At 44.0% G+C, this 21696-nt stretch overlaps 1 protein-coding gene across 6 annotated transcripts in view; it reads left to right on the top strand.

Annotated features, from left to right (window-relative positions):
- Positions 1-18073, top strand: part of LDLRAD4 (low density lipoprotein receptor class A domain containing 4) — a 280598-nt gene extending 262525 nt beyond the window's left edge. For 5 of the 6 annotated variants that reach the window (XM_054285069.1, XM_054285070.1, XM_054285073.1 and 2 more), the window contains 3 exons: positions 1048-1202; positions 11182-11235; positions 12509-14154. In XM_054285069.1, the coding sequence (XP_054141044.1) occupies positions 1048-1202; positions 11182-11235; positions 12509-13051 (752 nt within the window). In that variant the 3' untranslated portion in view covers positions 13052-14154. Of the gene's footprint in view, positions 1-1047; positions 1203-11181; positions 11236-12508; positions 14155-15912 lie in introns of those variants that run through there. The other variant, XM_054285071.1, reaches the window with a different exon arrangement.
- Positions 18074-21696: the final 3623 nt, after the last annotated feature.

A 21696-nucleotide genomic window follows, 5' to 3' on the forward strand; every position in this document is an offset into this window, starting at 1 on the left:
GCGTCCAAAAAGTAGTGCCCTTTTTGGAAAGTACTGAAACTGAGCAACTTGAGCTTCTTCTTTGCTTTTTCTGCCAGCCTAGCAACCAAAGACCTCCCCCCATTAACTGGAGTTGTCTTTCAAGATGAGCATCCCCTGTGAGCAATGCAGTTTCCATAGAAATATCATCAACTAGGTAGCTGCAAAGGGCAATTTTTCCCCTTACATTGCTCATCCTTGCTGCTCCAGTGTAGCCAAAAGGGTGCAGGAGTGACTCATTTCTAAATATACTTAATATTTGTGGTATAGGCAGGGCTTCAGATAAGATGATGGGTTCTGACGGAGTTCATTGTAATTGTATCTCTTGCAACAACCAGGGCCCTGGTTTCATTTTTATCCATGGTGGAACATCTCTTGTTTTAGAGTACCAGGGCTCTTTTTAGATTTCTACCTGACCGGGAAAGGCCTGGAAAAGTTAGCATTACACTCGTTGGAGAGAAGGTGGATTGAAAAAGACACTGCATGTACATTCAATAGGCTTAAGGTTTTCCACTCTAGTTAAATAGCTTTCATGCCCTTGACTTGATAAAAAAATTAAGGTTAGTGTACTAAATAATTAGTGTCCTGATTCCTCTCAGGCTTTGAAGCTTATGAAGCCCTCTGGACTCTATTGGTACTACAGGTGGCTGTTAAAATAGAACGGGGTTTGTGTGTATGAGGTTCCTTTGGTTTTTTGTTCAGTGAAATTGTTTTGTCCAAAAGGTTCATCTGTGGTGTTTTTGTTGAAGAGTTTGTTTCCTATGGAGGCTGCAGAGAAGGATCACTAAGAAGCTTCTTAGTTTTGACCTACAGCCACTGATGCTGGTCAGTTTGCTCTGGCAAAAATGAAATACTTTTCATACTTTTTAGAACTGTTTTCATCACAAAACTTTGCAGAATGGACAGCAAGTGTATCTCAAGCCAGATCAGTCTCAGAGAAATATTGAGTGTCTTTTCAGGTTGTTGCTTTGATGGTTAACCTTCTGTGTGTTGATGACACATTTTCCTCTTTTTTTTCCTTTGTTTTAGCTGAACTGGAGTTTGTTCAAATCATCATTATAATCGTGGTTATAACTGTTATGGTGGTAGTGATCATCTGCTTGTTGAACCATTACAAACTCTCGACTCGCTCCTTTATCAACCGGCAGAGCCAAAGCAGGAGGCAGGAGGAAACTCTGCAGACGGTGAGTGTGAGCCCCCTGCACCAAACTCCCTTTTCTTTGGGCTGTGTGGGCCTGCAGCAAAGCCTCCCAAAGAGCTCTGCTACAGGAAGCTGCTGGAAAAACTTCTGATATCACTTTTAATACTCCCTATAGTTAGGTCTTTTGCCAAAGTTGTATTTGTCAGTAGGAAACAAATTTGGAACGCAAATTTAAGGTACATGCTCTTCAGTTATTTTTAGACCCTGCTGTGTTTTATGTAGCCTATATTCATTTTGCATTTGGAGCTTAGATGGGACATTGTGTTTGCGGCTGCTGTACTTTGAGAGGGGAGTGTGGAAGGGGAATGAATGGACATGAGCTGGGGTGCAAAGATTTGAAATACATGTTGTTACGACTTTCCATATGTTGTCTGGGATCCTGGGGTTTTATCTGTTACTGTTTTGTGAAGTTGCCATGGCTGTTTGGTGGATCAAAACCACTGTGCCAGTAAGGGCCCAGGAAAACGTTGTGTTTGTTTCACTAGAACAGCAAGAAGAGATAGGAAAAGGATCTCTCCAAGGACCTGGTGTGCTTAAGATGTGTTGTTACTGGGTCAAAGGCTTAAGATGGAATCTCAGTCAGCACTTGTTAAGAATGTGTTTAGTGACCCCAAGAGTAAATGAGCACCTAATTTGCCTTGTGAGCCAGGAGTTTGCTGGGTGGGATGCTCTGCTGCCTTGTGAAGGTTAAGCACAGTGTGTCCCTGACCTTGGGATATCCCCCACAAGCATCAGGTGGTGTTGCAGGGAGGTCCTTCCTTCTGATGGGCTTTTCCCAGAGAGGTGCCCTTGGGCTCTTTGCTGGCAGAGGTGGCCAAGGGGCCATTTATGAAGTCACCTTTTGATGCATTGAATTCCTGGTAACAGTGCTGAGTTCACAGCTTCCTTTTGCTGTCAAAAAAAAAAAGTCGGATTGTAACCGAGAGGTGTGATCATAATGGTTTACACCAGTTCTAACACCACAGTCTCACCTTTTTATCCATTCCAGTCTTATGTTTCTTCCCTCTTTGTGCTCCTTAATGAGCTGCCAAGGTAATGGTGAGAGCCCTCGGGACTGCTCTGGCTGAGCACTAATTGCTGGCCTTTTGCTTTTGCCTTTTTGTTATGGTTAGATTTCAGCAGGAGAGGCAGAGATGCCACAGGGCTGCTGTGGAGCTGCCTCCCTGGCAATTGGCAGCTCCCTCCTGAAAGTCAGCTGTACAAAGCGACAATGCAGGGTTCCCAAAGCTCTCTCTTAGTGCATCACCTGTGCCATTTTGCTGGCGTGAATTGCTCTGTCCTTGGAGGCTGCAGGAGGAGGAAAGGAGCTGCCTCCTCAAGGAGAGGCTGCCTCACTGCCTGGCACTTGGGTAGTGTACGAATGGTTAGCTCTAATTTGGTTACAGAGGAAACTGGAACTTGTCAAGCCTTCACCTCTTGGACTTGAGGATTGGAAGAATTGACTAGATTAATTTGAATGTTGCTTTAAAATGGACACTGTAATTCAAGAACCACAATTCTGTCTGAAAAATGTTAGCTGTAATTGCTACAGATGCCTAAAATGAAATAGTTTGAGATAAATGAAATGCATTTTCATCTTCACAAATCTTTTTAAAATGTAGTAAGCTGTCAAATGCATGAAATAACCCATTATTTCCTTTGTATGGTTCATTACTATTGTCTGTTATCAGAGCCAGTGATTATTTTTTGCCTTCTCTTGGGCACAAGGGAGAAAACTTTGCCTTCTGGTGAAGAAGAGCGTGTAATTTGGCAACAGGGACTTGGGAGCTGCTTTAGTGCCCAGAACTGATCTTAAATAATTTTTAAAACACTGACTCAGTTTCAGTTTGATGTCACCATTATAAGTAATGATAATCACAGCCAAGTGAGCACTTCATGGGAATTGATGAGGGGATGGCAAGAAGCAGTAACTGATTCCTCTGAAAGCCTTTGGTATAGATTTGTCATCACTATTACTCATCTGAATTTCTGATAAGCTGCAGCTCTTCTTAGAAGAAGGTCATACTTGTGGGGAATGGGGATTTACAGGTCTCTGAGTTGAGATGTCAAAAACTTTGAATTTTCTTTTGTGTCAGGTGTTAGAAGGAAATTCTGATAGAAACTGGCTGTGCAGTACAAACCTTAAAAGCAATGTGCAGAGAATGAGGGTCAGAAAACTAAAGTAAGTGCTCTGTGGTGAGAAACTGCAAATGACCAGCCTGTTCTCATTGTCCACAGTGGAGTGGCTTGCACAAGATAATAGTGTGAGTGGTGAGATGCAGGTTATACACTTCTAAAATTCATTTCTTGTGCCAGGCACACCTTGCTCTGTGTGCACATGCTGTCCAAGTGGATTTTCTTGTAAAGGAATATTTTTTTAATGGTATATATTATATCTCTGAAAACAGATAAAAATGTTTGTTAACCACTAATACCTGAAGAAAATATTATTCTGACTTAAGTCTTTCATTGGTGGAGAAATAGTGAGTGGAAATAGAGGAAATTCAGACATGTTTCTTGAAAGAAGATGGTAAAGCAAATTATTTGACTGTTGACTAGTTCTGAAGTGAACACCCTTTCATGTAACTGAGTTAGCAGAGGTGTATCAAAATGTAGAACTCAGCCTTTCCTGTTCAGATGGGGGGTTTGTTTGTTTGTGCTTTTTGTTAGGTTTGTTGTTGTTTCAGTTTTTTGGGGTTTTTTTCTTTTTTTTTTTGGTCCTTTTGTTATCTTCAGTTTTCCTTTTCTTTAAGCCCGTCCTGTTTCTAGACAATCATGCCTTCCACCAGCTGAGTGGTGGCTGAACTGCACAGATTTCTGGCTGCATAAAGATCAACTCTTGAACAAATGATCTCTCTTATTCTGGTTCTTCTACAGAGTGTAATAGGAGTCATCAGCTAAATTACCTGCTGCCTTTATTACCAGCCTCACACCTGTAAAACTCATGGGTTAGGCATCAGAAGTAATTAAATGAAAGATCTTAGTGGATTTTTTTTTCTGAAATGAAAGATATTAGTAGATTTCTTTTTGTGGTTGAACTTCTTCGTGGTTATACAAAAACAAACAAACCGAAAAACCCAAACAAACAAAAAAAACCCCAAAACACCCCGAAGAAATGCCCTCAAATAAAAAAAAGAAAAAAAGAGGATGATAATGAGAATTTCAACTTTCAGGCCAAGTCAGAAATTAGAATATTAACAAGATTTGAAGTAATGTTTAAAGTGCAGAAAAAGGACCAGTCATAGGAAAAAAAGGCTGCTCTTCAACAAGTGCACGCTAAATGATGTTGTTACACGCCTATTCTGTAAATGCAGTTTTCTGTTCATCTTTATAATTTTTATTTATATTTCTTTTCATTCTTCTGGAGTATAATCTTCCAGTCTTTCCCCTGGTCTTTGGTGTTTTATTACCTTGGTTATTGGGCCAAGGCCTTAAGCAGACAGGACTAATGCTGAGTGCTCAGGAGCAGTGGCTGCTTCTGCTGCAGTGCTGAGGATTACTGCCTGCTCTGTCCTAGTGAGGCCATTAAGCATTCCAGCCCTGTTTTTACATTAGCAGAAATAAGAGTTTTGGGGTCCTAGTTATGAGAGGTGGAAAGATGCTGAGCAATAGCCATGCTGGCGTGAGCAGTAGCCTGGAGTGAGCCTGCAAGGTGCTGAGCAATGTCTGTACCACAATGGATAAAATATTGAACATTTCCTGCTGCTGGCTTATCCATCAGCAGTGCTGGGCTTCACAGCTGGGAGCAAGCCAAGGGTTGCAGAGCACCTGAGAGGGATGCAAAAGCCGTGGGGCGTGGAGTACACCAGGAGCTTGCCCAGGGGCTGCTTCACTGAGAAATAGCAGAACTCTGGTGTGGGGGCAGCTGATGCTCCTGGCAGTGCTGGGGGAATTTGGGGCAGCCATGTGGCAGCCCTGGCAGGGCACATGTGTGCACAGCGTGTGTGTGTGTGTGTGATACCCCAGGGGAGATCTGTGTTGCTGCAGCTTTGCTGGCTGTGCCTTTGTTGATCTGGTACTGGGAGGGCACTCGTGGTGGTAGCCAGTGTCCTGCTGGAATGTAGGTAGCTGCAGCTGAGCTGCTGCTGTGGCACTCTGCTGTTTGCTGGGACAAAACAAATACAAATCTTGCTTCCCAATGATTAACTCTTAAAGTCATCACCAGTGATTTCCATGGGGACATTGAGGGGAAAGAGATTAACTGACTTACAGAGAGGTACTTAATGAACTTTGACGTTCCTAATTTCATTCCTTTTCCCTATCCTGGTGTCTTTGCATTGTCCTCTTTTATAAAGTAGGTGTTGAATGAGTGCTGAACACTTGTACTGCCCCAGGCCTACTCCTGGCAGCAAATCCCTGCATCCATCACACAGGATGCTCACCCTGACCAGCCCCTGCCTCCCAGCACCGAGGGCAGCATTGCTGCTCAGACTGCTCAGCTTGCATTAAACCTGTGTTGGGAATGCCAGTCTTGGATGCTGAGCTCCAGGAGCACAGTTGTAAAAAATACTCCCCTCTGCCCTGCATCAGCTATTTCAGAATAAAAGGGGAATGTCAGGAGGGTGACAGAAAATAGTCAATAATATTGACAGCTCAGGGATTTGCCATTTTTTCAAATGATAGTCTTTCCTGCTGGTCTTTTAAATTATTTCCTACTGGCATTATTCTGTCTGTTTCCTGCTGGTGTCCCTAGGCTACTCATTCTCATTTTCTTACTGACATGTGCAAAGGAAAGAAAATCCCACTGGGAACGAGAGCCCAGTCTACAGCCAGGAGAGGGTGTGAGTGCTGTAGACCACCCTGCTTTGCCAAATCTTTTTGTTTGTACCAGTCATCATTTGGCAAGGGCTGGATGTGCGCTGTATTCTCCTGCTGTCTCCTTGAGGGACATGGGCTTGCCTCTCCTCAGGGAGTGCTGCCAAGAGGGACAGCGAGCTCGGCTGCTGCCCTTTGAAGTCTCCCACAGTAAAGTCATTATATGTTTAATAAGGGCAGGATTGTCCAGGAAATCTGCAGGTAGGACTAGAAGCAAGGAGCACTGGCTTTGGGTGGCACCTGACTCAGTGTGTCACCTTGGGCAACTTGCTTCATCTCCAAACAAAGGAGGAAGGATAATAGTACTTAATCCCTTCAGTTGAATGAAATGAAGATTGCTTAAAGTGATGAAGTGCTGTGAAGATGGGGAAATAAAAGTTTTAAAGCATTAAGTAACAGGAATAATTGCAGTAAGTGTAGGGAGGCAGATTACGTGTGAGAGATTTGGCACTCTCTGTAATTCTCTAGTACTTCTGCTTGGTACTGTGCACTGCTGTGTTAGACAGCGTCACCTCTCCTGTCCTTGAGGAATTGCTTTTAAAGGAACAAGCAGTCCTGCTGGAATACTCACCATTCTGTTGGGGACAGCACAATAGTTTGTTTTGTTTGTGTTTGTTGCTATCTTCAAAGCTGTGGTGGTCTGTATGACCCAGGAAGATACTGGGAGGAATGAGCCCCTGTGCCTTCCTGGAGTGTTTTCAGCAAGCCAGTGCTTTAATGTGGTGTAATGTACCACCTAGGGCCAAAAGCAGAAACTACACTATTATCTGGAACAGTTCACTTGCAAAAGAAATGTGTGTATTTGTGTGTGTGTGTGTGTGTGCACACGTTTTTGTATAAAAATTAAATAAAAATCTATGTTAAGGGGTAAAGAGGGACCTTCTTAATAATTGTAATGCATTTTAGAAAGGGAAAAACTGACTTTTGTTTCTCAGAAAACATTATTTCAGGTAGAGTTCTATTTTGCAGAAACTTAATAGTGGAGAAAGCCTGTAAATCTCCTTAAGAATCAGCAAAAAAAGAAGAGTTTGGATTATATGGGATTGTCATCGTTTAACCCCAGCTGGCAACTAAGCACCACACAGCCACTTGCTCCCAGCAGGCTGGGGTAGAGAGCTGGGAGAGTAAAAGTGAGAACTCGTGGGCTGAGATAGGACAGTATCATAGGGAGAGCGAAACAAGGAGTTCATTCACCACTGCCCAGGGACAGGCACGTGCCCATCCATTGCCAGGGCATTGGTGCTCCATGCTGTGTGACAGGGACTTGCAAAGAACAAATGCTCTTGCTCCCAAAGTCCCCCTTTCCTCCTTCTTCCCCTGGCTCTGCGTACTGAGCATGATGCCGTGTGGTCTGGCATGTCCCTTTGCTCAGTGGGCTCAGCTGTCCTGGCTGTGTCCCCTCCCAGCTCCTTGTGCCCCCCCAGCCCCCTTGCTGGTGGGGTGAGGTGAGCCCTGACTCTGTGTAAGCACAGTTCAGCAATTATGAAAATAATTATCAACACTGTTTTGCTCAGAAATCCAAGACTTGGCCCCATACTTGCTACTGTGAAAGAAATTAACTCTGTCCCAGCTTTAACAAGTACAGGGATCCTTTTGCTTTATTACAGCTTGAGGAAAACTTTTGGCTGAATGTAAATTTTTACCTCTAATTTTTCCTGAGTTAAGAATCATTCTTCTGGTAAATGTCTTTGCTGCTGGCTGTCGAGGGGCTGATGCTCAGCTGAGGCAGTTGGGTGACAGTGTATGCTCCACTATTGAAAAAATGTTCTCAGAAAGTCATCTTCTTACACTGTTTAATTCTGGAGGCTCTAAAGCTTTGTAAAATATGAAATAGCAAATTATCCTAGGCCTATGGACTCTCCTAAGCTCTAAATATTGAGTTAAATAATCATCACCATGAGATAATTAAGTAATCACTCAGCTGGATTTATTAAATGATGCTACTATTTCAAAACCTAATCACAAAGTTAATTTCTGTAAATTGTGGTGAAACCCAAAAATGACATTGGGTCAGCAAAAGACATAGGTGGATCCCTAAGATTTTTCTTGCTTGGTGTTATTGGTAGATGCTAGAATTTTCATTCCAAAGCCCAACAGTGTTAAAAATTAATACACTATAGGGAATGAATGCATAAGCTTTCTCTCCTTGTTGCTTTTAAGCATGGAAGCTCGTGCCTGAAGTCTCTTGAACAAGGAGCACGTTGAGCTGGCCTAGCTATTGACAGTCTGTAAGAAGCAAAAAAATGAGGTACTGCCCTCATCAAAATATGGGTAGATTGCATTTGCTCAGGTTTAGCCTTGTTTGCACACACTTGATAACTACTTGTACAAATCCCTAATATAAATACAAATCCTGTCAGTTCTCATCTGATTTTCACTGATGTGAGCACAGGGGAAGAAGCATTTTAGCTTACAAAGGAAGGTCTGTAAGCACAGGGACAAGTAGGGAGCAAGAACTCACACTTTCCCTCCATATAAGTCACCCCAGATTGGTCAGGGTGATCCCAGCACATTATTTCCTTAATCTGTGTCTCAGGGTGGAGGAGTGTAGTCATGGGGATATTTTTCTTCTGCAGCACTTTGTTCTCATCTCCACCTCTTCCCATCACCCCAAGATCAGTGGAGCTGATGGGCACCAAGCCTAGGGTTAGGTGGTTTCTACCCAGTGCAGGGAAAGGGGAGTTTTCCTTAAATAAAGACTCAGAAAGGTAGGTAGTATGTCTCCTGTGGTAGATGCAGTGATTTCAGGAGGGCAGAAATTCTGTATTGGATCAGTTAGTCTGGCCTTGATGAGGAGAGAGTTCTGTGCTGTGTCATTGGACCAACCATGAGGTTGGTCTGCACGTGTTTGAGCCTGGTATTTTCCAAGTGTGGGCATGCTGAGCACGTGTTACCCAGCCATCTGCTTGGGCAGTTCTTCTGGCTCCTGGGATAGAGATCTTGCTGGGGCTTGGCTGCTGCCAAATCGTTTATTCTGTTTGCTGCTCTCTCCAGGGGAAACCTTAGGGAAGGGAGGAGCTGCAGGTGGAGTGTAGGACCTACTGTCACAGGAATAACATTGTTGCATGTCCTTGCATCCTAAGGATCTCGCAGCCTCAGAGTTCAGCTGCATCCCAGGCTGTTTACCTTCTCAAGTAGGCATCCCAGAGTGGGGAGAGCTTTGGACTCCTTTGGTCTCATCTTGGTGTGACTTTCCCAGTGCCCTGGTTACTCACTGGGATCCTTGCAGCAGCTGCAGTGCTCCAGGCAGGGCCTTTGGCTGTTCTGGGATTCAGGCATCAGTGGTAGAAGTAACAGGCAACTCCTCTCTTCTAAAAAGTTATTTCTGTTAGGCATGGCTGGTAGCAGATCTGGGAGACTTGGCTCAGTGAGCACGTCCTGTTCCATCTCCATGCAAGGAGTTTTTCTCCATATGCTGCACCATTTCTCTCAGCTCATCTTACCCTCTTGCCTTTGGAGAGATGGGCCCTAGAATGGAAGTTGTTTCCACATCCTCATCAGCAGCTCCTTTTCATAAGGGAGTTTAAGTAATATGAGTGGTGTAGGTAGATTTTATTTCTCTCTGAGTGGCTTGTTGGTTTTGCCTTTTTTCTTCTCTTCTGAGCCTGTAACTCAGGAGCAGTTAATTGAGAACTTTAGCTTTGACTAATGTGTTTTACAAACAGTTCCAATGGGTTTGGAGCCCGTTGGGTCAACTGCTGATAACCTGATTGCCTTTAATTGTGCAAACATATCCTCAGATATTTGAAAATGAAGGAATGGAATGTGTGCACAAGTGTGTGTATATACATGTATGTGTCTAGTTCCACAGTTACAATTCCTTAACTGACAGAACCACATCTAGGCACTGAAATAAGTGACTCTGCATAAGATTTACCTTTCATGGCTTTGCAAAGGGGAATACTTGGGGAAGTTGTAAATAATTGCAATTGTCAGCCTTTCTCTATCTTTGCTCTGTAAAGCTAGAAGAGAAGTGTACCAGCTTTGCTATTCAGAGCATTTCCCTTAGCAGCTGAATCCTGTGGGAGAGTCCTCTCAGAGCAGCTTTTCTCTGCAGTGGACTCTCCTGACAAGATCACAGACGGCATTTGGTCTCTGAGTGTCATGATGAACATCTAGTTGGGTCTATTTTTACTTCTGAAATATGTTGAAAGATGCTATGGTGAGAAGAAGCAGTACAGTAAGATTTGGAAGCAGTCTATACATGGTAATGCTTTTGGGGACAGTATGCATTTTCCTTCCAGTTCCTGAAATTTCTTATGTATGTAAAACTTGAATTAACATCAAGAAAATAGTCACGACTGTCAATATTTTTGTTTTCTCTTTGTGCACCAAAATTGAAGTTCTGAGCTTTATAGCTGCTCTGATATGTCCTTTTCAGCTTCAAAATTTTTCAATAAAATAAATCCACTGTGGGAGTTACTGCTACTCCAAACAATTAATTGAGAAGAAAAATAATGATACACCTTAAGCTATTTTCCCTTATTCATGTACTGTTCGTCACCCCTTTATTCTGCCCTGAGTGCTGGTACGGTGTCAGAACAGCATTTCAAGGCTTGAGAGAGAAAATATTTTGACCTGAGAAGATGGTTGGAGAAGTGGTTGAAAAAGTGGCTGAAACCTCAGCTGCTTTAACTACTGTTTGTGGTGGGAATTGGGCAACTGGCAGTTCTGACCAGATTATCCCTGGGTTTAGCGTGTCTGTCACTTCCCTGAGATTACAGACGCCAGGTTTTGCTGTGAACTGTTGTGCCTGTGCTGTGTAATCGGGATCCTGGCTGGCAGACCTTTGTCAGACCTGCCACCCTTGCTGGTTTGGGAGGTGACAGGTACCTGCTCAGCACACAGGTGCTGAGGTGTCTCCTGTCATCTCCATGCATTGCCACACTCTCTCAGACTCCACCAGCTTGCTGCATCCTTATGGCCTCTGGGGCTGGGTGCAGCGGATGACATCTTGGCACTTGCAAAATGGACCAAGCTTGACTTGCCTGGGAGCAGAGCTGCTCTTTGCTTGTGATTTGGAAAGAAAGGGGTGGGATGTTGCTTGTTTAGCTCCTGGAGACAGCCAGTCCTTAGAAGGTGACTGCTGGTAAGAGCTGTGATAATGAGGCAGAATGGTGATGTGACCTATTAATTTTTCTTTTTTGTTGTTTTCTTCCACATTTCAGGAGGGGTGCTTGTGGCCTTCAGAAAGCTCGGTTTCACGCCAGGGTGCTTCAGAGGTACTGACAGATTTCTGACTGTCTTCACCAAGTGCTTTCTTTTTTTTCCTGTAATGTGTGCTTGGTTCCTTTCAAAAACATACATCTATTTTTTGTAAAGAAAGCTTTTTCAGTGTAGTTCACACTGTCATCTAAGCCCGCCTTGACATGCATTTCATAAATTCCTGAGACCTTTTCAGAAAAGAATGAAATTCTGCCTACCTGACACCTCATCTCCATCAGCAACTCCCTGTGTCATAGTAGGCATCCACAAATAAGTGATGGAGGTGTGTCTGTTTCCCACAGTGGCTCAGTAATTTGAGTATTCATTGGAAGCTGGGAGACCAGTTCCTCTTGTCTCTGAACTTTCCTTGGATTTACAGCACATATCCTATCACCAGGGTCTCCCTTCTTCCAGCTAGCACAGATTCCTTGTCTATGTAATGATTTGTGGGTGTATTGCTCTGAGTGGTCCAGCTGTCCTGTGACAAGCAGCAGAACTTCCTGGTGGTTGGCCCTGCATCTGTGAAGGTCAGGGGTTGAAGACCCTGCAGGGATCCAAAAAAAGAGAAGAGCAGTTTGATAGCTGTAGATCTGAGAAGCTGCTGTGTGTGTCCAGGTCTGGGAGACCAAATGAGGAGCAACAGCACTCACAGAGTATCTTGAATGCTTCCTTTTATAAAGCCTGTCCTTCTCCAGGATTTTAATGTACCAAGGACATAGTTTCCATCACAGTGCAGAAGCTTTGTAGGTTCTCCCCAGAGGCTGAGTTCTGGCTGAGAACTGAGGAGGAGGAGGACACCTGATACACTCTGATGGTGAAGGCGTGAGATACGCTGAGCCTTTACAAATGGTACTGAAATGACCATCTGAATTCTTTGGGGATGCATTAACTCTGAGTAGGAGGGGGAAACTCAGACTGCAGCTGAAATTCAGTACTGGAACATTGTTGTAGAGCTAGTCAATTACTCGAACTAGAGAGAATTATTTTCCTGGTTTCAGAAACAGAATAATTTTATTTTTGCTTGGAATGTTTTAGTTTCAGAAGGAGCTGTGTGGGGTCTTGTGCTTCCTTTGTGAAGCTGTTCTTGAGTGTGCTGGATCCTTCCTGCACCTCCTGCCTCTTCACCTGCAGGCATGTGGCTGCATGTGTGCATGGTATCTGCTGGGTTTAACCTCTAAGACAGGTGGCAGGAAGAAGCATTCTGTGTTTTATCAGTTTGGGGTGAGCACTGGAGCAGCCGCGGCGCTTGGCGCAGAGGTGGAGTCACGCGTGTCTCTCTTCCCGTTTCAGATCATGTACGCCCCGAGGTCCAGGGACAGGTTCACCACCCCATCCTTTATGCAGCGGGACCGTTTCAGTCGCTTCCAGCCCACCTACCCTTACATGCAGCATGAGATTGACCTTCCTCCCACCATCTCCCTCTCGGACGGCGAAGAGCCGCCGCCGTACCAGGGCCCGTGCACGCTGCAGCTCCGGGACCCCGAGCAGCAGATGGAGCTCAACCGGGAATCCGTCAGGGCGCCGCCCAACCGAACCATTTTTGATAGCGACTTGATAGACATCTCCATGTACAATGGGGGTCCCTGCCCACCCAGCAGCAACTCGGGCATAAGTGCAACCAACTATAGCAGTAATGGAAGGATGGAAGGACCGCCCCCGACGTACAGCGAGGTCATGGGCCATTACCCCGGCTCCTCTTTTTTCCATCACCAGCACAGCAACATGCCTCCTTCCTCGCAGAGGGGGAGCAGACTTCAGTTTCAGCAAAACAATTCAGAGAGCACAATAGTCCCCAGTAAAGGCCAGGAGCGGAAGCCAGGGAACCTGGTCTAGGTCACCTGCCCAGGTGCGTTTGGACTGAAGACGGGAGAGCCCAGCGGGGTGGCGGAGGAAGAGCCCCGTGCTCCGGTGCACAGTGTTGTTACGTGGTACAACTGAGTAAAACCAAACGTGCAAACCAGTTCTCTGTTTCTGATTCCTTTCAGGGGAATTGCATGCAAAGCAGATTGAAAGAAATACAAACTTCCATTCGGTTTGTCTACGAGCAGTGTTTCAGGGGAAAGGGGGGGGGGATATATTATTTTTTTTTAATAAACTATTTCAAGTATTTAATTCTAAAAGTTAACTTAGCACAGAAATGAGGCTTGTACAGCCTGTTTTATACTCACTGAATGGCAGAAGGAAAAAGGTGGTTTTGCTAGATAAATGGGGGAAAAATTGGCCAGTTTGCTTTTTTTTTTCTCCCAGGATGTGAATTTTTTTTTAATATGAAACAAAATTCCTGTTCTATGTGCCAAGGTATAAAGTTGAGAACTTAGATGAATGCGAGGAATTAATTTGTGTTGTGATAAATGTGTTCTAAAAAGTTGCACTATCTTACTGTTTTAAAAAAAAGTATATATGAGGGAACTGTTTTATGTGAAGTTCTTCTATATGTTGTTGTTTCACCTGTGGAATAATGATAGAGCCCTAGAAGTAATCTGGAGGAGTTTGCCCCCTCCCCCTGGGTTTGCTAAAAGATGGGGACAGGACTTAGGCTAACATCTCTTGACTTTTACAATTCAAAAAATACAGGGGCACTTGTCTTTGCAATAATTTGCATTCAAATAACAATGTATCGGTGAAGTGTCTTGGAGACTTTTGGATGGAAGAAGGCAAATATGAAATCCCAGCATTTTCCATCACTTAAGGTTTATCTATTTCGCAGTGTAGACTATTTCTTTCATAAATGGCAAAACTACAATTTCCAGATGTATTGATTCTAAGTGCTGCCATTCTTTTCCTTGTCATAATGCAGTATCACCAGTACTTACCGTGCTAGAGATTTCTGTCCTCACTGTAGCCTGAAATGTATTTAGTCGCATATCATGACGTTATGCAATAAATGGTTTGAAATGCAGGGTGGGATTATTTTCCCCTGCTCTGCTGTTCAAGTACGTGAGGCTGTCGTGGTTTTCGCTCTCCGTTTCATCCTTTCAGATGCTGAAGTTCAGTCCTGGAGGTCCATCCTGTCGAAGTGAAGGGAGCCCTTGTGGCCAAACCCCCCCTGTGGTGTTTTTGCAGCAGTACCAAGGGCTCCTGCAGTGGCAGTGGTGCTGGCTCCTGGCAGAGTCATGGGAGCACCAGGAATTCTCCCTGCAAACCATTTTGCTCTGGGCCCTGCTGCAGAAACCCTTCTGGGTGCACGATGTCTGCGTGACAACAGCAGGACTGTGCTCATGGCTAAAGGTGATTCATGTGTTCACCAAGTGTCTGTAAGCCCTGATTTTTGCTAACCTGGCCTGGAGAGTAGTTGGGAAGTGTTCCCTGCCTGTGTCGTGGCATCTGGGGTGTTTCTCCACTGGCTGTTCCCATGTGGAAGCACGCGCGGTGCCGGAACACAGTTGACAGAAGGTGATAGTGGCATCACAAGCACATGAAAAAGCACAAATTGCACTTAAAATGCATTTTGGAAATGGACTTAAAAGTAAGAATCTTTAGAATCTTGAATAGTTTCTAATATATAGGTGTATGAGTGTGTCATAGACCTCTTCACGTTAAGGTCTTTCACTTTTTTCTGTTTTCCTGAGCCTTGTGCTTGGTTGTGGGCAGCAGCTGCTGAGTGCCCCAAGGGCACCAATGCCCTGGTCCCATGATTGGAAGCTGGATTTCTGCAGGACTTCTGTACATGGACTCTGATAACTGAAGTGCATCTTTGATCTATGCAGAGTTTTAATGCCAAAACTGTGTGTGTGTGTGTGTGTGTGTGTGTGTGTGTGTGTGTGTTTCTGCGTGCGTGTTGTCTTTTGGGCCTCAGTGTAGATTTGTTTTCTTCATAAGTTAATTTGATTTTATTCTAGTTTAGAAAACATTTGTATAACTGTTAGTCTGAATGCACAGCCCCATTTGTCTCTAATTGTAATTTTGGTCTGAGTCATGCAGAGTAAGGCTGCCTTTTATCGTATGTATTAGTTGAAGGGAGAGATAGAGATTGCATGGTGGGGTTCACTTATTTTTTTTCCTCTCAGACCCAGAGGACAGGTGTTTAGAAGATGACTAGGTAGCTGTCAGTCAGCTGGGGCTCTCATCACTGTCTGGTTCCTGGGAATAAAAGCTGTGAAATTAGATTTTTGCAAAGAACCTACAAACATAATTCTTAGTTAAAAACGACAAACAGACAAAACCCAACCAGAGGACAAAGCCAGCAAATGTTGGTTTTGGTCTTCAGTGACTTTTGTCACTTGATGAGCAAGCCTTTAAGCCAGAGAATATGTGTGCCTACACAGGTACTGTGCTGTTGCTTAAGTGAGGATTGTTTAGAGAAGCTTTGAGGTGAGAACAGCTGGAACTCAGTTGTCAGGGCAGAGCACACCTGGACTGGCCCTGGGCTTGGGCTGGTTGGAGACCAACTTTCCTCATGTGTGATCTCAGCAAAGTGAGCCTTGAAGTTGCCTTCAAAGTTGCCTCTTGGGAATGTTCTTTCTTTAAAAACAGCCCTTTGCCATCTTTTACCCTCTCTGCATGCTAGTGGATTTATGCACTTCCCATTAACATTGTCCACTATGCTGTCTCTTAAGTTTTCTTGGATGAAAAATTTTTCTGCCTGGAAAATGTAGCCTTTTCCAGTCCTTTAGAAAAGATTTGTTTAAAAATAACTTGGTAATTGCTCACCTAATAGTTGCATCTCCTCTTGCATCTTTGTCTTCTCATCCCAGAATCCTCGAATCATCCTAGAATCATAGAACAAGCTGAGCTGGAAGAGACCCATCGGGATCATTGAATCTGGCTCCTGGCCCTGCACAGCACCATCCCCAGGAGCCACACCATGTGCCTGAGAGAGCTCTGTCCAAATTGAGCTCTGTCAGGCTGGTGCTGTGGGGGAGCCTGTTCCAGTGCCCAGCCACCCTCTGGGGGAAGAATCTTTTCCTAATACCCAACCTAAACTGCCCCTGGCACAGCTTCCTGCCATTTCCTTGGATGCTGTCACCGGTCAACAGCGTGAAGAGATCAGTGCCTGCTCCTCTTTTCCCCATGAGGAAGTTGTAACTGCACTGAGGTCTCCCCTCAGACTCCTCTGGGCTGGACAAACAAAGTAACCTCAGCCACTCCTCATGGCTTCCCCTTGGGACCCTTCATCATCCTCATGGCCCTCCTTTGGACGCTCTAATGGCTTAATGTCATGCTCTGCTTTCCCACATGTAATGTGCTGACTCAGCTCTGGGAGTGTGGTGATTAGTTCACTTGCTGTAGGTGAGCTTGTAATCTTCTGTTTTGGGGCCTCTCTTAGCAGTAAATAAGCTGTTTTCTGATGGATATTAGTGCTCTCCAATGGAAAGGCAGTCAACAGTGCAGCATTGAAACACTTTCTTTTTCTATTTTTTCTTCCAATGACTTGGTAGAAAATCTGCTCTTGATAACAGAACAGATTGGTGAGCTCTGAAGATAAGTAATTCTATGAAGCATTTATGGAAGACCAGCTTTGAAAACATCCAGAATTGATAGACTGTATCCCAGGGCCACTCAATGAAACTGTCCTGCAAACACTGTAGCATTAATTGTGTAGATTTTATATGTCTCATACAACAAAACCTACATAATATGTGTGTGGTGTTCTCTATGTGATAGATCATATTTGCCTGAATTCTGGTTGCATCTTCTGACTTTGCCCAGTAACTCATTTTCCCAAAATTCAGAATAGCGATGTTACTACTTTAGAAATTTTCAGGTTAAAAGATTTTTTCTTTTAAATGCACCTTTATGAAATAAAGTTTTGTGACCTCTGTCCTACTGCAAAGACTAATTTTTCCCTTACATGTCTTGGCATGGCTCTCTTCTTGATGCTTAATAATATGCCCCATCTTTGGTGTTTTTGTATGATCTTTCAGGGCTAGAAAAGGCAGGGGGTTTAGCAAAGGAAAAAAACCTGTTTCTCTCCCAGTTTACCAATGCAGCACTTGGCACTTAGCTCTAATTCTATACCTATGTTTAGAACAATTGTGTTTGGGCTTGCCTCAGTGCTGGACAAGCAGACTGAGTGGGATGCTGCTTAAAAGGTGTGAGTGAGGGACAGGAAGAGGGGTACCCAGCCAACAGTGCAGTGTTCAGATCCCTTTCCTGGCATGTGTGGCACATCCAGAATTCACAGGAATTTGTATAATAGGATTTTTTTATCAGGGAGGATATAATTATGCTACTCCTGGTCTTGTCACTGATGGACTCTGCATGTAGGCCAGTCTTGGGCTGATGGGACTTTATTACAGCATGAATTTCCCTTGGGAGTATGATAACTCCAGCATATGCCCCATGTACAAGTTCCTGATGGCCAGTGAGGAAGATGATCGTGTTCCTGCACTCATGGAATCTGCTGTGCTTCATTTGGCCTTTTATTACTGCTTGCCCACTGCTTATACCAGTTTGTCCCAGCTGGAAGGTACTTGTTATGCCAAATCCCAGAATGTGCTTGGTGCAGATAGATTTTTTTTAAAAAGTGTCATTGAGAGTTCTTGGTTTTTTTTCTGTGAATGAGGTGCAGGGAAGGGTAAGGAGCAGAATTGCACTGTTTATCAAGGAGTGCACTTCTTTGCAATAGAGAAGAAATCCTTGTCCTGCTGAAGAGCCCTGAGTGGAGGCTGTCTGGAACAGTGCTGTCTGAGGTGGTCATTTCTAACCCTGCCAGGTAGTGAGATGCTGGGCCTTACAACTGACACTCTAATCTGTAAGGAATGTTTGGATGCTTTGGAGAGGATTGATTGCTGACCTTTCTCTGACTCTATCCCTGAGCACTCACGGTAGCTAAGGTAACCTGATTCTGTAGGCGAAGAAAAACAAAATAGCAAGTTGGTAAAAAATAGATATACAGCGATGGTTTTTGCTGCCCCCTCCTCCCCCCAGGATAAACAATAGGCTTGCTGGCACATTTGAAAGTATTCAGGGTTATTCACAGGTTCTCTCTGGTCATTACAGTTAAGTCATGTCCATGCACATACAGACCTGCTTGCAGACTTGTCCCCTTGATTCTGTCTGTGCTAGTTTCTATTCCATGATCACCTTCCAGAGGTGCTGAATGGCTTGGTGTTGTGCTCTCAGTGACAATGGCAGGTCATTTGTCAAACAGCAGGAAGCCTGAGGAGTATTTGCTTTTCAGTCCTGTAAATGTCATGACCTATGTTTTTATCAGTAGGGGGCTTTCTTGCTGCACCAGTTCTTGCCTGTCACCTGGTGTGCTTGTGCATCTTCCATCCAACAGCTCTCTCTCCTTCTGGGTGAGCTTTGAAAAATCTTTGTGCTTGGGGATAACCCCGATGCAGATCTCGTGTATTGATGTACAGGAAGAAAGTAACACTTCGTGTACCCTAAATCTCATAAGCATGTTTTTCAGACCTAGCTGATGGTGAGAACCAAGTGATCCTTCTGTGCAGTGGGTTCAGATGAAGTCTGGCTTTTGATTGCATCCTTGCTTTTTAGATAAAGGCTGTTGCACATAATTTAATTACACATATCTGGTCTTTCTCTGCACTGTGTTGCCTGCTTGCCCACCAGTACAATTACAGCTTTTCTCCTACACTAGCCCCAAATGTGTCAATCATTTCAGTCCCTGGAAAGAGGCAGCTTTATTGAGTTGTCTGAGGCCTTTTAAAACATGGAATAGTCCCTTGTGAGGATGTGTTGAACTAAAGAGAAGTTTCCCATCCAAAAACTGGTCTGTATGTTCCGTTAGGAAATTCAGCTTTAGGTTTTGAGAGCATGCTGACTGAAAATGTTGGCAGGATTTTTTTTTAGTTAATAGATTGTTTGCCAGCCTATCCAGAGATGTAAATTACCTTTAGAGCCACCTCTGATTGCATTTTTGGGCTGGCAAAAGCCCCGTTGGGCACACTTGCACCAGCAAAAAAAAAAAGAGTAGTTTTCTTGGTACAGCTCTGGGGAATAAACAGAAGCTGCGCCACTAAGTCCATCCTCCAAAACCAGCCTGAGACCTGCATTGCCTCTTCCCAGCAAACTGAATTGTAGGTGTTTGGATGAAGTGCTTTGCTGCACTCTTTAGTACCACAGACACGAGTGGAGGGGCCTACTGATGTTTTCTTGAAATTGTCATTGGCATTAAATGTATTTCAGGGATGCTAATGCTGTTTTGGTAACCACCCAGTACAATTCTCCTGCTTTTGAAAGGGAAGATCAAGGACCATTTTGTGTCACAAACTCTCCTGGCTACTTCTGCCTTGCTGGTGTCTCTTCTGTTTTTAGGCTGAACACAAGCAACTCGGGTATTGCTAGTGTTGCTTTCTTGCTATAAAGGAGCTTACCTTTTTATGTTGATTAATGATAGAAAAACAAAACTGTAACGTATATATACTTCCTCTTCCCTCTGACAGAAGTGTGATTTACTGCCAGAGATGATGCTTTTTCTTTGCTATATTGCTGCTGCTGTTTCAAGTGGTTTGGTGTGTGAGCTTCCTGAAACAACACGGTGTGTGTAGGATCTCGTGAGTGACAAAGCTGTCTCTTTTCTTCTTCCTTTCTCTCCTTGGTTTGTGCTTGTCTGTCTGCTGGGGTAGGTTTACTAATCAATTAAAGACATCCTTATTAGGTATAATTTTGAGGAGGTTTGCATGTCAGTAGTTTGTAAGCAACTAAGGTGCCTCATGTTCAGGTCTGAGCAGATAGGAATCCCCTTGCACTCAAGAGGGCCTGATCCAAAGCCTGCTGAAGTTGGTAGGAGGAAGACTCTTGCCAGCTTCAGGGGGCTTTGCATCTGGCCTTACACTCCCACCTTTGTTGTGCCTCACTTAAAATGGTGCTTTTTCAGTTGTCTGTCTTTTTTTCTAGTTTGTTTTTTTTTTTTCTTTGTATGGTGCTGTGTATAACTTGAATATATTATGCACATATCCTACCCAATGGGTAGAAAAAGCAAACAAACATATGAAAACAAATAGATGTTGTTAATACTGTAAGATAGTGTACAGATGATACCAATTTTAACACAAAAAAAATGGCATAGACTTTGTGAATGCCAATCTGTGCTTGGTCCTTTTTTGTAAGAAAGTTTGCAAATGAATGCATACAAATGACAAAAAGTCTATGTATTTTATTTTCCTATTAAATATCAATATAATATCATAAGGGAAAAAGGTTAAACAAATCCTTTTTGACAAGCCTCTGTATAGCAATTAGTCATTTGATGCATCTTTGCTGTGAAGATTTCTTCTTTTTTCTTAATGTGTCACTTTAAAAAAAAAGGAAAAAACCACAAAACAAACAAAACCTCCACAGCTTTAACCTTGCAACTAAACGCTTCTCGTATTGGTTGTTGCCTTGCTATTGCTGAGTTGGACCAGTGTTAGTTACTACTTCTCCAGCAGATACATTATTTATTACTATCCTTGATTACCTTTTTTTTTTTAACTTAGAAATGGGCTAAACTTTTCAAACCTTTTTAATCACATCCTAGATTTGAAATGAAGCTCAGACAAGTGGGAACTGACCCAAAGCATCCCTGCAAAATCAAAACCAGGCCAATGAGAGTTCTGTGACAGCAGCCAACTCTCTGTGCCCACTGCTGGCGCACCATGCTGCCACTACAGACTGTCCTTGGGCTTGGGGTGTGGAGGGACTCCCTGGTGACCTGTGCTCTTGCAGGGTGGACAAGAGTGGCCCCAGCAGGTAGTGAATGCAGGGTTTGAGTGGGAGCTTTGAGTTGGCAGCTCTGCTGCTGTGTTGGCTTCTGACAGCAGTGGCTCACCCAGGTTCATATTTAAGGTGACAGAGAAATGCTTAGACCCGTTCAAACCCAATGGGGGAAGTGGTGTGGGCAGTAATGTTGCACTTCAGCTTCCTGCTGGGCTCCCCTGGCAGTTTGGTTCTCCCCTGGCGTCTCCCTGTGTTTGGCGCTCCATTCCCGTGCCCCGCATGCTCTCCGGTAAAGCAAATACCTCAGGAAAACTCACCATGAAGTTGTAGTGTAGGGACTTGCAGATGCTGTACTTACTTTTCTAACCTGTTAGTTCTGACTATCCCAGGACAGTAGGTAATATAAAAGTTTATTGGTCCGAGACAGACTTGTCCTCTCACAGATGGATGCCAACTACTCTGTCATAGACACTCCTGTCTGTATGTAGCTTTTTTATACTTGCCAGGCTTTAACCACAGATGTAAGGTAGCAAGGTGTTGGGTGATGTTTGAGATGGCCTTTTGGTTTGGTTTTTCAGATGATTAGCAGAGTGCTGTGCTGAAACTCAGGGGGCCTTACTCGGGGCCAGTGAAGTCAGTGGTGGGGCTTCCTCTGGTTTGAGTGGGCTTTCAACCCGTCCGTTGCGCTGGAGGGTGGTGCCTGGGGGCACACTCCTTCACTGCTTCTCTGTCCACCTGAAGCATCTACACCTTTGTCTGTAAATATCTCTTGAAAAGCCCTCACAGGAGTCCTGTATCTGAATGTTGACTGTGGTTGTTTTGGCTTTTTTTTGGTTTTAAAGAAGTGTGTTAAGTTGCTTATGGCCAGTTCT

This window comes from Melozone crissalis, unplaced genomic scaffold (genome assembly GCF_028551555.1).
Source record: "Melozone crissalis strain CALT ecotype California unplaced genomic scaffold, PUWL_Pcris_2 ptg000042l_1, whole genome shotgun sequence".
NCBI classification, from domain to species: domain Eukaryota; kingdom Metazoa; phylum Chordata; class Aves; order Passeriformes; family Passerellidae; genus Melozone; species Melozone crissalis.